This window comes from Sinohyriopsis cumingii, chromosome 8 (genome assembly GCF_028554795.1).
Source record: "Sinohyriopsis cumingii isolate HCF-2022 chromosome 8, ASM2855479v2, whole genome shotgun sequence".
NCBI classification, from domain to species: Eukaryota; Metazoa; Mollusca; class Bivalvia; order Unionida; family Unionidae; genus Sinohyriopsis; species Sinohyriopsis cumingii.
In genome coordinates this window covers 27,099,593-27,115,966 of record NC_142968.1, presented here as the reverse complement: position 1 = coordinate 27,115,966, position 16,374 = coordinate 27,099,593, and the positions used below count along the sequence as shown (strand labels likewise).

The 16,374-nt window shown below is 33.5% G+C and overlaps 1 protein-coding gene across 3 annotated transcripts; it reads right to left on the bottom strand.

Annotated features, from left to right (window-relative positions):
• Nucleotides 1-228: 228 nt before the first annotated feature.
• On the bottom strand, nucleotides 229-15,865 carry LOC149793184 (uncharacterized). Of its 3 annotated transcripts, XM_089967136.1 has the most exons (8): nucleotides 15,355-15,865; nucleotides 12,223-12,273; nucleotides 8,717-8,767; nucleotides 7,053-7,103; nucleotides 6,259-6,309; nucleotides 3,901-3,951; nucleotides 1,200-1,299; nucleotides 229-775 (listed from the first exon to the last, which is right to left on the bottom strand). In XM_089967136.1, the coding sequence occupies exons 1-8, from the start codon at nucleotides 15,716-15,718 to the stop codon at nucleotides 394-396; spliced, it is 1,101 nt and encodes a 366-aa protein (XP_089823262.1). In that variant the 5' UTR covers nucleotides 15,719-15,865; the 3' UTR covers nucleotides 229-393. The 3 variants fall into 3 exon arrangements, with proteins under 3 accessions (XP_089823262.1, XP_089823263.1, XP_089823264.1); XM_089967137.1 differs by lacking the exon at nucleotides 12,223-12,273; XM_089967138.1 differs by lacking the exon at nucleotides 1,200-1,299 and having other exon boundaries at nucleotides 524-775; nucleotides 15,355-15,863.
• Nucleotides 15,866-16,374: the final 509 nt, after the last annotated feature.

Genomic DNA, 16,374 nt, shown 5'->3' with positions numbered 1-16,374 from the left:
GTTCTTTTGGTGCCGTGCGGGTTTAAAGACAGTAATTATGACTTTCTGTGGTGAATTACTCGCGTGGTCGATACATTTATGCTAGCGATAAAAGTGACTTTATGAAACAAATAAAGCGATCCAACTGTATACATATTGCTTGCAGTATTTGAAACAGATGTAATGAATCTTGGATTAGTTATGACGAGGTTCAAATGCACAATGTGTTAATAGTAAAAAGATATAAAATATAATTAACTTTTATTCCAGATTATGACAAAGAATTAGAATTGTTTTTCTTTAGCTTGTTTACCTCGTAGCACAACTCTTTGTGTAAGAATGAAGACTGATATGAATAGACGAAGACTTCATTTTATCGCGAGTGATCATGTGCACATTGCAAATTAATATATTTTAAAACTCTGTTGATTGATGTGTGGATAGCAAACTTGTATTCACAGGATCTGAGTGAATTGGATGGATGTAATCATCGGGGTCTGCAGGAGACGAACCAATGGGATGAAGGTACCCATCGAGACCCTCAATAACATGGAGGCTATCTGGCCTCAAAGATTGCTCTAACTGATTCTGTAAAGGAACTACATCTTGGTGATCTAGAGGTGGTTCGCAACGTTGTCCTAAATTCGTTTCAACGGCAGTGCGCAATTCGCCTCTGTCGTTGCTTACAATTGTCCAATAATTTCCTGGCGAATTTCCCTCCTGTATATTTTCGTCTCCACCAATGCTGTTACAGTCTGCAAACATATTGCTACTTGATGCGCTTTCCACACGAAAACTAGAAAAGAACATGTATAATACATATTTCATCACCACTGCGTAAATTGCTAAAATACGAAGTGTATGGAAGAACTCAATATTTCAACAAGTTGTCTTCAACTTTCACTGCGAGATAATTGTACGAATGTTAATAGCTTAGGTATTAGCTTCCCGTTAAATGGTCATGTATCGAATTTCAATGATACGTTCTCGTAATATATGCAGTGAGTTGTTTCATAACATATTCAATTGTGTACATACTATATTCAATTAAAATGTATGAATAATGAGCATATAAATGGGTATAAATATTATATGCACAATACATTCGTGTTTTTCCATAAGACAAAATGCATGGAGGTTTTTGCTCATCTTGCGAAACATTTGTTTATAGTTTCAATTGTTCAATAGTTTTGTTTCAGTAAATTCACAGTTATAATTACCAGACTCTAAACTTGTGCAGAATGCAGGCAATGAAAGAAACAGCTAAAATAACTCCCATTCCGAGCACAATATACATCAAATGGAGTTTGGAGGGAAACCCTACGAGAAGAAAAAAAAACTCGTTTACTCTGCCACTGATATTTAAATTTTCTTTTTATTTGCATAATATTTTCAAAACTTGTACGGCCCTAAATATTTTTAACATTAGTAAAGAAATGGAACAAAGTAACATATCACAGTCATTGAAGGTGTTTTCCCATACAATAATTTTGTAAAATTAAGAAGCGTAATATACTAACACTCATGTAAATTTTCATTTATATTTGTTTTCTTTAGGAAGCTATTCAAAGCAAGCAGACTGGTTTTTATATACATTGAGTCCCAATTTTCACATTCATTATATTGTTAACCCATAAGTAGCCAGTACAAAAATCAACAAGTTGAAGAATTTTGAGTACAGGTTGAAGGAGTTTTAAGCCTGATCTACGTCATCTATCCGCCTGCCACTATGTACCTTAAGCAAGAGCCAATCCTCAAAACTCACTTTTCAACTTTTTGTCATGAAATGTACAACATACACAAAATATGTACACTAATTCACGCTAGGTAAGGGTCACCATTGACTTTATGTTGGTGTGTTGTGGTGATAAATAGGCGTGGATGTTCGCTCTGGTGTTAGGTTAATTATAGATATGTTAAATAAAATTCAAATTGAATGCTTCATTCGTGTTGGGAGAAAATGAATAAATGAAAATATAAATAAATAAATGAAGTTATAACTATCTTTATTTCTATTAGTTTGATGCTACATCACATTATATTGATGCACTGCGCATAGCTGATGCAGTTTTCACAAAATATGTTTTATTACTGCACATTTTCATTTATTATATAGCTAAGTTTCACATTATCAGAGCTGAGTAATCAATAACTGTACTAAGTAATAAATAGAGAGTATAGCTAATTTAAATATGATCCACACGAATGTAGAAACTAGTGCACAAATGGGGACTGTGTTGTCATTAAAACATGGAATAAATATGATTCCAGATTACAACATGCGTAATTCCAAGCCAGTCCTTTTAACTCCTAGGATATATTCCAGATGTATTCTTCTGTATGTAAGGGCGTTATCACATGGGTTGTAATGTAATGACTACTGCATTTATACATTTCCATATCGAAGGTTCATATCTGTTTTTTTCAGCCATTGTTAGTGTACAAATACGAAGTAAAAATCGACCCCTTCACCCGTACAATGGTGGACAGAGAACGGTCCAAACACAATTGATTTGGTTTGATCCAGGGAGATGACAGTGGATCCTGGAACTCAACCGAACTGTCCCTACATATAACTCTACCCTGTGTGCATTAGGATTGAAGAATTCATGTTGAAAGAATGGGCTTATTCAGTAACTCTACTTCTGGTACTAGAGGGCAGTTGCCAACCTCATGAATGAGTAATCGTATAGGCTGGTGTTTTGGGGCAGGCATCGGTAATCCATTGCAGAATCTATATCAGATCCTGTCCGACCTGAGGAGTCTAGGGGGACTCATTATCTTTGTCGACAAAGAGACACTAGCATGCCCGGTCACATTTGTCTAGAAATGGACACTTACAAGTCCAGATACGTTAATATTTTCTAGTATTACCATGGTAGTTCGTCTTCAGGAATGTGTGATATTAAAAATTTGGTTTCTCTCGAGCCAAATTAGTCCATTATTTGCGTTTCGTTAATTCAGGATGAATAACGGTAGTAGGCTTGTCAATTTCTGCCGTTCATTGCCAGGAAATTGAAATCTTTTGTTCAATATGTATTGCCTTATTTGACTCGAAACTGGAGTTTTCGGTCTCCAGAAAGCAAAATACTCTAATTGTCACATGATGTGTCACCTCTGTAATATCAAGAGTAACACAATACCTGCCATGTTAAGTTTGAAATGTATTTTGTTTCCATGTTTTTAAAAAAACACACAGGAAAAAATGTATGTATTTATGAATAGAGATAGCTAGTCGAGGAAAATACGATTATTTCTATTTTAAAAATCCGTATCGGGAATTGATATCATACTAACTTATTTCGATTCAAATTGTTCAGAATATGACGCATATTTCCTTCCTGTGTGTTCAAACAAGATTCATTTCATGCCGTTTACTTGAACAATAAGCGGTATGAACATCAATAAGTTTACCATACCAATATTGGCGATATATTACAATGATAGATTTGGGATCGATTTATTTGTGAAACTGAATCGCGCGCTTTACATATAATAATAGTACGATAGATGACTATTTAACTAAAGTATCTAGTTTCATTGAGCGACATGCGGAAATGTAACAATGTCATTGTCACACTGAGGCGGCAACGTCTGGTACATGTATTTTTGTTTGTAAACGTGAATCAATCACGAATTCTATAGCTGAAATTATGATTTTGTCACTAGGGTTAATGGGTGTCACATTATTGATTTTGGTAATAAGCTGTTGGTTCTTGTTGCAATTGATTCGAATCTTGTACAAGAAAAACAAAACGTACTATCAGCTCTTTCGCTTAATATCAGATTAGCAATATTAATGAACTTGAATGCATTTGAAGTTCAACACTTTAATATGTCAAGATAGGCCATGAAAGTACGTCCAAGTGACATGTTAGGTAGAAGAAAATTGGAGAAATTTTTTTGTCAAATATACAGTACCTTCTGCATCCACTTCGGGTGTCACGGCTACTGTCGTAGAATGATTGATCACTAAAAAAGTGAAAACTGAATGGAGTATCTGCTTTATTCATAAACCATACTACTTCTCTTTCTAATATCATGGATACTTCAAAATGTTGTCCAATTCATCGAAACGGGTATTGTATGTTTTGTGGTGAAAGCCCTTTATCTCATTCGATCTATTCGTAGCCAGTCTTTCTCACGGATTTGTTTTTGTTTGTTGTTGATGGAAAGCCATTGGTCCATGAGTAGTGAAAAACAATAGTATTTGAACTCTTCGAAAGAATATACGAAATAAAGCGGCCAAGAAAGAAACGCACTGTGTTTAAGGTGTCTTTCTCCTTTATTTCTTACTCGTATATTGCTTACATCTCTTTATATCTTAACACAAGTTGTGTGTAATTTATTAGCTTGTGGAAAAGCGTTATTTCACAAACTAAAACAAGCACAAACGATTACACAGATTCCTTGAGGCAGTTCTCTATATCCACTAGCTCATATGCAAAATAACAGCTTTACATTTTGTAGAAGTTTTCAAAATAAATGAACGTTTAGGCCATTAAAATGGCATTGGAACATTAATATCTTTGCCCACTTGTTAGACACAATTTTGGTTTAGAATCTAGGCAATTCTTTTCAAGAGTATGCTTGAGCTATTTTGTATATCTATCAATCGACTTCGTACATACTAATCTAACAGCACACGTATGCTGACGTTTGAAGCAATAATTCTGGGCGTAATATTAATTTGAACGAAACCATGTCATCTTGAAAATGCATTGCATCAAAAGATACTCATTAGAATACACGAGAAAATCAAATAGATTTAGGTGGTAATTTCTTTAATCGAAATAATGAATCGTAAAATTAAGGGACTGATGATACATACTATTTGTATATTCATGATGATATTTAAGTTATTTTAAAAAATAATTTATTGGCAATCGTATTTAAGAAAACGACAAGTCCATCACTTTATTATTGTCTAACGTTCCACCTTATGAGGACATTGCTAGAAAAACTTCGAAATAACAATTTAATGCAATAAAGGAGTTATTTCGCATACATGCCATGCAGCATTTGTAATAAGAACATTTTAAAATTAGTCAGCGATGACTTAGCAAATACAGAGCACAGTATGACGTGAAATTTTGATAGAAACATCTTTGCTAGGCACTTGAGACGGCAATATCTAGCTGGGGTATATTGTAGCGGAATTTTTCGTGGTGACAAATGATTTAATTATAGTAATACTAGCAAAATTCTGAATCATTCAGACGTGTATAACATTTATCTCGGTCATGATTGGAGGTATCGAAAAAGTAAAATGGAAAATAGTTATTTTTTTAATTAGATATTACATAAAACTCCAGCGGATTAAAAGAACAAAGCAACAAATAAGTAACTGATCCCAAAATTTCGTGATTGGAAATTTTGATATTTTTAGAAAGAAAATTTTACTATAATACAGTTTACGATATTAATGCTCGTTTAAAACATTCGTTTGATTCGTTATTTTTACACGATGGCAACAAATTGACAAATGAAGGTATTGCAAGATTAAAGTGTGTCGCATGTGATCTTATCTTTAGAACTCTGGTATTAAAGTTCAAAAGAGCATATATTAGTCTTCTGCAACAATTCAAAGCACATTAAAAACATTATACGTGAAATCAAATTTTAGGAGACAAGGTTATCAAAAGGATGAAAACATTCTAGCAAAGCTTACCCAATATAGTTCAGATTGAATGATAATACAGAATATGATGATTCTGGCAACGACCTCTTTTTGTTACTGAATCGCAATGTCATACGTTCATGAAAATTAGTAGCCTTGTTGGTTTCAGCAAAACCTTTGAAACTCTTCTGGTAGCTTCAAAATAGGAGTTGATAAATTGTGTACTTAATATACTGGATGTGATATAACTATTTTCGCATCAACTAACCTTTCCGTTCCAACCAAGAGCAGCCTGGATCAGATGCCGTGATTTGTGGAAAGCATTTTAATCGACAAATGCGGCACAAAATTGTACTTTGTGTGCCGAGGATACGTTAAACGCCAACCAGCAGTGTTGACGCTCTTTAGAATATTAGAAGCCCAATTAGATTTCAAATCTATTGAGTTATAATTAAACAAATCGTATATGCATGATTGGATATCACTTTCGCGCCATCATTTTAGCTTGATTTCTAACGAAAGGTAATTTCAATCATTACGATCCGGCATGTCCATATTGTTTGTAAAGGAAAACAAAAGAGTGATAGTACTGTATACCAACTTATGTAAAATATAACAAGAATAGAAAATCCACAAGACTTTATTTGCAATAAAAGTACCTTCTCTATCATCTTTCTGGATCAGAGTTATGGTGGTGTACTGAAAGATTCCTGAAAGAAACAAATCAAACACTGAATTAACTTCCTTTTTATTCAGAGATACATAATTCCCGTCTGTTGAACGTGCTGCGTAATTTGACCTTTTGATTGTTGTAGAAAATAACTAACAATAACTAACAACGATACATGGCATTGTTTACACACAAAAACAATAGGACAGCAGACAAGCGAAACGTTTGACCACGTTTTGATCATCGAGGAGAGTTGTGTTATTATTATTATTATTATTATTATTAATATTATTTCTTTAAGCTCTATCTATCAACATAAGATATTCTGGAGAAGAGAAATTGCTCATTCCTATCAATAAATGTTTGACCTCAAGCCCAAACCAGATCGATTGCCATGTTCTGTCCCGGATAAAGCACTACATAGCTTCTCTATTAATAGTGTTTCGTGCTCTGATATGCTGTTACAAACATTAAAATTTTCGCTGCGTCGCTAAAGCTGTGTTGTCTTTAGCATTCCAACACGTTTTCTTCAGTTGTAATAGATGATAAATGAAAAATCTTGTGTGAAGGAATTTAGTTCACTATTGCATCATCCTGGCAGGTCGATGTTGCAAACGCTCTTGCGTCCCTTTACTTAATTTGTACCGTAAAGATATTTCAATTATAAAGGCATGTGATATATAACAACTAATTCTGACCCATAAGAACAATGAAATTGCTATGATACTATTCCAGTAAAGATAGAAAAATTGAAAAGGGAACAATAAAATTAGGAAAAAGTACCTTCTGTTTTGTCTTTCCGGTTCAGCGTTGGTGTCGTGCAATCATTAGTTTCTGAAGGAAACAAGGATAATACTATATGGAGTTATGGACCTTAAGTTTTATTGAATGTACGTGTGTGTGTGTGTGTGTGTGTGTGTGTGTGTGTGTGTGATTTGGAATTTTAACTTAGCTTTAACACTTTTCAGTCATATCGCTACGATATCGCTACGATGCCCGCAGTGTGGCACTGTATATTGATCTATATCACTGTCGCATCATGCCGCAGACATGTAGCATGATGTTCCACCCAGTCACATTATCCAAACACCAAGTCAACCAGACCTAACATTAACCTCATACTGCTGAGCCTCTAGCTAGGTAGATGTTAGTACCATTTTAAAAGTTTTGGTATGACTCCACAGGGGTTCGAACTCGCGACCTCCCGCATCCGATGCGGAGGCTCTAATCATTAAGCCATCGGAGGTGTTTGAATGTACTGCCACTACTGAATGTCTAAAACTAATAATGCTTCGAAGTGTAGCCAGACGAGTCCGATGTTATGCATGTCTATAATGAGTCTTTACTTTTGGATCATTGCTGTAGCTTAAAATGAACCTTCTTGGAGTAGTTTCAAGCTGAATGGTTGAATCAGATGGGTTCTCTTGCAATGTGGAGATGTATCGTGAAATACGTCAAGTGTGAGGCAACGACATAGATCATGTAGAAAAATATTGCAACGCATAGCCGTAGTGTGTATATAAGGATGAATACATAGACAGTTAATTCATTCCTATCTCTTATGTCCCTATTTTCAAATTAGGCTGCAGATTATTCAATGTTGTGTTTAAAAATAATTCGACTCATTTGTTTGGGTTATTCACTGAAATTACAAAGTGCTCATTGACTTTGGACTAAACCATTATTCTGGGATTAATGTGAAAGGAGCTTGGGAAAATATCATTGTGATACATCACGGTTGTTGGTACATAGGCATATTTTAAGGATATTTGTTCATCTGCACAGTCGAGGACCTGGAATTCATTTGGAACATAATTTGTTTGGACTTATGATAAACGTTTCAGGATTATTGTGCATTTAATTTATAATACCGCAAGGTACACTTATATTTTCATTTATAGCTTGGATAATATTTTTCGTTTCGTTTTGTACAACTTGTTGGCTTTACTTCTTTATGTTACTTGGTTTAAGACCATAGAGTCGTTACATCCGATAAGAATCTCACTTTACAAGCCTTAATTTACAAGAAATATTTATCAATGCAACTAATGTTTCAATATAATGAAATGGGTCCCTTCTTGTCATCTGTATTATTTCTTCGCGGTAAAACGCGAGACTTTAAATAATGAAGAAAAAAAAATAATAAAAGAATACATTCCATTTTCATGGGGGAAAATGAAATTCATCTGAAAACAATAAAGAAAAAGAACATTATATCCTCCGGTGATTAGTTTTATTAGTTTCACATATCTCTCTCTTTCTCTCTTTTCTCTCTCTCTCTCTCTCTCTCTCTCTCACACACACACACACACACACACACACACACAGACACACACACACATATCCAACATCACGACAACGGGAGAGAATACATTTTGGTCCGTCATTTAAAGCTTGTCGAACCTGGTTAGGAAATGGTCAAGTGTGTTATTTCCTTTTTTAATTACCTTCTGTGACCTCTTTCAGAGTAGTCGGAATGGTAGTGGTATCATTGATTGCTGGAAAAGAAAAGAAATATTATCTAGGCTATCAACAGTTTTCAATGATAAATCGTGCTCCTCTTTCCCGTATGTTTTAATATGTAGTCATTGTAATGGAAAATATACTGCAAAATAAAATAACCAAGGCGTTAGTTTTGATACCTTATTCGGAGATATTTTGTCTTCCTGCCTGATTTCAAAGTGGTTCTGACGCTGGGAAAAAAGTGAACAACTTTCAGTTCTGTTTCTTAGTTTTCCGATGAAGATTTAAATGTTTGATTTGCCGTATAGTCTGTAACAATTCTCCAAACCAAAAATGGAAAGCAAAGTATAGCGAGTGCTAAGTGTAGAGGAAGTATATTTCGTCCGTGAAACTGACAAATGCCCTATGACGGAAAATAAAATTAGTGTTATTGATGCGACAACAATCTACCAAAGGGAATAGCCAAACAAAACAACTGTACACATTTTCAACCCACAAAAGGCTGCGGAAATTACTAGGTCATAAACACACTGAATTGTTTGGAAAATTCTGGATATGTTCAAATCACAACGAAGAACATCCAAGTTCAGATGAACCTCATTATTGATTAAGACGTCTCTCTGCAGAGAATAAAACTCAAACTAAAACATTGAAAAGCCTAAAATATGAATTTTTTCAAGACCTCATTGACGAAATAGAGAAAGGCATGCTAACATTGAAGACAGGTTCGTTACCAGTTGTTGATATAATTTTTAATGAATACATCAAGCGTACAACACACTAGTTAATAGAAGGATAGGTTTCGTTGTGGTATTTCATATTTAATACATGGATGTTACTTGTGCTATGACAAGTAAGAATTATTCACCCAATTTTCAAACGAAATAGAGCACTTTAGCTGTTTTTGGCAAATTATGAATTTCTATCTTGACTTTTAGTCTCTAGTTTACATTTCTATATACCCTCTCACCCACCTGTCATATATATATATATATATATATATATATATATATATATATATATATATATATATATATATATATATATATATATATATATATATATATATATATATATATATATATTATTTACTTATATCGATGGCAACTCGGCCTCAACACTGTACCTTTGTTTTAAAATGATTAGTTGTTATCAATATCATGATGAAACTACGTGGGATAAGAAATAAACACTTTTTTTTCTTAATTCTGGAAATAAAATCATTGGGATAATCAAGGCCATATTCTGTGTGATATAAACATGATCACATGACCCTTATTGTTGTTTTAAAAAGCCCATATAACTCAGTGTAAACATAATAATTTTTAGTTGAAGTTAGGCAGTTAAAGTGTTATCTTGTGCTGTTTAGAGTTATTTTAAATTACTTGTTTGGAATAATTTATGATAACTTGGATTCAAAAAGGATAATTTCTGTTATTTGTTTTAAATATTTTGAAGAGTGCTCACACAGGGAAAAACATTGCTTACAAAGAACTAGATCAGCACAATACTGAGTATGTCATCTCACCCATCTTGGATTTTACATCAAGATTCGAATTTGGAATTATTAGAACATTTATTACTAGGACTTATGCAATTAAATTCGTGGATTATTCGTAGATTAATTTTGGATTTAATTTTTGAAACCATAAGTTCTTTTTTTATTTTTTAAAGAATTTTCCAGGAAAATTTATTATTTGTTAAATTTTAAAAAGTTTGTTGTTTTCACTCTTTCTGTGTTACTGTTTATTCGAGCCTAAACACGTAACATATAAATTAGGGGCTCGTCCGGGATTTGAATCCGGGACCTCTCGCATTTCTACGTTATGTGTCTAGGCCCGAAAAACAGTAACACAGAAAGAGTGAAAACAACAAGCTTTCTAAAATTTAACAAATAATTTTTATTCCTGGAAAATTCGTTAAATTTTTTTTAAAAACCGAGAACTTTCGGTTTCAAGAATTACATACAAAATTAATCTACGAATAAGCCACGAATTAAATTGCAAAAGTACTAGTAATAAATGTTCAGATAATTCAAATTCGAATCTTGATGTAAAATCCAAGATGGATGACGATGACATATGCTATAGTCAGTATTGTGCTTATCTAGATTTTTGTAAGCAATGTCTTTTCCTGTGTGAGCACCATTCAAAATATTTCAAACAAATAACAGAATTAATCCTTTTTGAATCCAAGTTATCAGAAATAATTCCAAACAAGTAATTGAAAATAAATCTAAACAGCACAACATATTCTCTAACTGCCCAACTTCTACTAAATTTTTTTATTTTTACATTAAGTTATATGGGCTATTTAAAAACATCAACAAGGGTCATGTGATCATGTTTATATCATATACATAGAATATGGCCTTAATTAGACCAATGATTTTATTCCCAGAATTAAAAAAAAATGTGTTTACTTCTTAACCCACGCAGTTTCATCATGATATTGATAACACCCAATCATTTTTTTTAAAGATACAGCTGTTTACAACAGTTGCTTCAAAATTAGAAACAAGGTCAGAATTTAGGTCAACACCTGTTGTTTATAAACTAACAGACAAGGTCAAACCATTTCCTGGAAAAAGTATTATCTATAGTGAATAAATTTACATTAATATATATATATATATATATATATATATATATATATATATATATATATATATATATATATATTAAATCAGATATACTTAACAATTTTTTAAAAAAATGTCATCTTTTTATATAGAAGATAGATTAGAATCATTACACAATGCTCATTGTATTTTCCTTTGGCTACATGGGCAAACCATATCAAATTGTTATAAGTGTCGTTGGAGGAAACGAAATAAAGAATTACATATGGAACGAAGAAGAAGGTCTATCTTTTATCCAATATTGCAACAATGTATTATCTCAAACTTTGGATAATATTTTTAATGATATAAACAGTAAAAAACTTAATGAATGCGTCGAAACAATTACTTATATTTACCATGATGCAGCAAGCATAATGAAGGCAAACTGAAGGCAAATATAGAAACCAAAACGTAGCTGTGGCATCTCCAAGATGAATTGTTACATATCAGCCTTCGTTACACACCGATATATATATATATATATATATATATATATATATATATATATATATATATATATATATATATATATATATATATATATATATATCCATCCATCCATCGATCTTTCTTCAACAATACGTAATGTTTATCATTCTAACAAGTTCTCTTCAAATCTAATAGATTCTAAAATTAAATAACAATGGAAGAATTTAGATCATTATGTTGGATTCCTAGTGGGAGCAAGCCACAATTTTCCCCTCATGCTTTAAAATGAAATGTATTGTTCATAATTAACCAAGTCTGTCAATTGTCAACCAATTACGGCAATTTTTAGGGCCAAGAAGGTCACATAGCGTTGAATAGGTATTCCTTTCAAATTAGGTGATAAGAACATCACAAGAGTTTCAGTGTCAAAAAGAGTACCTTCTGTTTTCTCATTCCTAGTTGTCGCAACTGTCGAGTCATGACTCATCTCTGAAACAAAGTGAATAGTATATTGAGTTTTTGCTTTTTTCAGGAATGCATATTGTTGCTATATTTAATTTGGTTGGAATTATTGTTAAAACTATCCGATAATATACGAACTGTTAACTTCGCTGTGAATACAAATGTGTCCGAAAAATAGTTGCTTTATGAATCTTAATCAGCCCTCATTTTAATGTCAAAATTTGATTCAGAAAAATAACGTTGTTATATATGCTACATTGACTATATAGGAAAAATTAAATATATTATCACGTATGTTGTTGCCATATGTTGTGCAACTGCTACTAAACAATCAAGGGCCCCGAGTGGCCGATGTTACGTGTTTAGGCTCGAATAAACAGTAACACAGAAAGAGTGAAAACAACAAGCCTTTAAAAATTAAACAAATAATGTATTTTCCTTGCAAATTCTGTATTAAAAAAATGAAAAAGGAGAGCTTACTGTTGCAGGAAAAAAATTCCCAATTAATCGACGAATAATCCACAAATTAAATTCCGTAAGTCCTAGTAATACAAGTCCTAATAATTTCAAATTCGACTCCAGTTGTAAATTCCAAGATGGATGACGATAACGTATGCTGTAGTCAGTATTGTGCTTATCTACAATTCTTTGTAAGCACTGTCTTTCCCCGTGTGGGCACTCTTTAGAATATTTCAAGCAAATAACAGGTCTAAGCGTGCCACCTCACCTGTGTCTGCGTGGGTTCGAGTCTCGGGTTCGGCCAATGTGTGTATGTGAGAAAGCATGCCAGTAGTTTCTCGAGGGTCGGTGGTTCTTTCCGGGGTTTTCTTAGGTTCTCCACCACCATTTTATACTGGCCGCCATGTATAGTATATCTTGCGCTGAAAATGGCGTCAAAATCTACAACAACTAGACAATAAATCCGTTTGTAATTTTTCTTTTTACTTTTGAAAAATGTCGATCAAGAATTCCGCTCAAATAGTTCGGGCCCGGTCCAGAGAAGTAGGGAAATTGTGGAATGGATTGTGTTGTTGAGGGTCGAGGAAACATTGCGTTTCCGCAGAATTTGGGCTGCTCTCACAGATTCACCCCAAAAATATGGGGACTTGGATTCCCAGCCCGTCCTTCGCTGCATTATTTTGTCAGTACGCTTGAGAGATATTTCATGAGTTTATAATATTGCTGTTATATATATATATATATATATATATATATATATATATATATATATATATATCTTTTTTTCTCTATCAATATCACTGATAATATCTCCCCATCTATATTCATCTCTCTGTATCTATATCTATCTATGTCACTCTATATCCCGCTATCTATATATATCTCTGTATATATATCTATATCACTCTGTGTCTGTCTGTATGTCTGTCTGTCTGTCTCTCTCTATATATACATTTGTCTATATCTCGGTATCTATATCTATCTCTATATCACTGTCTATATATATATATATATATATATATATATATATATATATATATATATATATATATATATATATCACTGTCTATATCTTGCTATTAATATCTATCTATCTCTTTGTATATATACATATATACATATATATATATATATATATATATATATATATATATATATATATATATATATATATATATATATATATATATATATTTCAAAAACTACGACCAAACACTCTGAAGAAAGTTTGCTACCTTAATAACAAAATAACAACTTTCTACTGATGTACGGCTAACTTTGACCCTTCTTGTTCCTGCAACAAAACTTTTCCAAAACTCCTATCTTAGGCATCGGTCCACAAACGAATTATCCAATTCAGGCAATGCCAAGAATGAAGAACTCATAAGTTCTTATTTAAGGGTACTATAAGTTCCTTTCTTCCGGGCATAGATCTGTAGGCACTGTTTGATGGCCTCTTCCTTGTCTAGCGGTGAAATTTGGAACTAGTGTTCTACAAACTCCAACTGATCCAACGTGTTTTAATATTATCGTCTAAATGCCCTACTAATAATTTCAATCTTGTCGTTGTCTGGTTTGAACAGCCAGGACCCACTTATCAGGTGACCCTAACATTCAAAGTCTAAATATGCTTGGCTGCATTTCGTGGGTTTCGCTGTTAGTATAGCTCCGTGGAGTCTGTCAAACAGTTTAGTCAGGACAAAACCATGCTGCTGTCATGCGTGAAATAACATGTTTGACCGTCAGGTACAAAGCTACATACATTTCCCATCTCCTTTAACAATTTCCACATGGGACAACAAAAGGTCGCTACCGCATTGACCAACCCTGGTATCATAGCCTTGATTTGATAAAGGATTTGGGGAGTTGGAAATACTATAAGCTCCCAAACATTATCCGCTGCTGCCAATGTTTTTTATAATTTCCAGATGATAGATTGTTTATCGTGAAGACGATAATCCTCCGCACCATGATAACATACAGGGCAATGTGCTCTCTGTATGGTCGTGGTTGAAAATCGTGGATGGTAAATAAGTGCTATGTACCTTCCTATTGTACACGCAGCCCGTCGTATTGAAGAAACTTACTATGTTGCATTAGTCCGCCAGAATGAAAGCATACGCCATACGTAATGGTCACCAGTTTGCAAACGTTTCATTAATTAGAATTGCAGTTAGAATCAAAACAAGGAATACAGAAGCATTTACAATAAACCAATGGGTTAACCTCACATTGTACCTGTGACACATGGCGGCCATTCTAAAGGGGAAAACATGTAATTGGTAATTACTGTCTCCCAAACTAAACGTATAACTCTGATATTCATATATTCACTCATAATTCTTCAAGAACATGATAAATATTTTGAAGTAAACGGCAAAATGAGACACAGTTTATTACTACTACACGTCTGTATTAATGACTGTATGATATAAATAATTTCTTTTCTCTTCGTAAAGGATCAGAAGAAGAAACAAAATTGTGCGTCGATTGTAACAGCTTAGGTACAAGCAAAATATAACCAGTCACGTTTAGCGTTAGTTTCCTTTACTGCATGATATAAACCTCATGTAATTCCATTTTATGATAGTGGTTACGATTTTGGGTTGAACCAAATTCAAATAATTATATAATGTCTGAGCTACATACCAGTCGTCTGCAGATAAACACTGACGTCCAAATCCATTAAATTCCATTTCTGTATCACCCTGTACGTCCCAGTATCATTCAGGCTTATGTTCAAATTGTTTATAGTCACCTTTACATTCTTAGGTGTAGTGTATTCTACCAAAAAGCTCACTCGATCCGGCGATTCAGGTTGAACTGAAGATTTATTATCGGGGAAAAAACGATGGATACGTGACCCGTTATGCAATATTTCGATAGCATCGTATCTACCAATGCTGAACAGCCACGAGAAAGATAAACGTTTCCCAATTATGCCATGTACGATTTTTCCTTCTGATACAGTATATATTGTCAAGCAGCAGAATGCAAGATGCAAGAAAGACATATTGCCGTCTCTACTTATGCAATCTGTACTTCATCTAATTTATCATTACTCTCTATTAAACACTGTGCTTAATTTCCAACAGTTGTTATTGAAAGCAAAATAAAAACCAAACAATGAAAGGATGTCCTTTCCAGCGTTCCATGATGACAGCATTGTTTATCATCATTGCACAATTGAACCTGACCCAACAACGAAGTTTCAGTCAACATCCGGAGTCTGGTAGCCTTATAAATCACAAATCCCTCGATAACATAGAATCTGTAAAAATTTCAGTCACGTGTATTTTTAACCAGAACAGTATACATGACTGTGTGGGTTGTTATGGTTAGGGTGGGGTGATCCCAAGATTTTATTTAAACTATTATGGAAGTACAACCCAGGCTCGATTTTGGTTGGAAGTTAAATTAGTGAAGCATAGATGTAAATGGTTAAATATACAAAAAAGGGTGAAATTCAATGAATAACAATTTAATAACAAGGCCATAGTAAAATTACTCAAATTTTCCAAGCACATTCATTTCGCTCAACCCTGTGATAGCCCATTGCATCACTTGATTAGTAGTGTGAGATAGATTTCCACCTGTCCTTGTATCTTACTCATCTGTGTATTGTTCTTTCCGATTCCTCCCAATTCATGCTCCTCCCGACTTTCTCCT

Bases quoted from the DNA above. Each gene is read 5' to 3' on its own strand.
- LOC149793184 (XM_089967136.1), bottom strand. From the start codon at position 15,718: ATGTCTTTCTTGCATCTTGCATTCTGCTGCTTGACAATATATACTGTA. The intron at 8,768-12,222 runs GTACTCTTTTTG...TTTCTTTTCCAG, and splicing joins TAGGAATGAGAAAACAGAAG to CAATCAATGATACCACTACC. The intron at 3,952-6,258 runs GTACTTTTATTG...TCACTTTTTTAG, and splicing joins CCAGAAAGATGATAGAGAAG to TGATCAATCATTCTACGACA.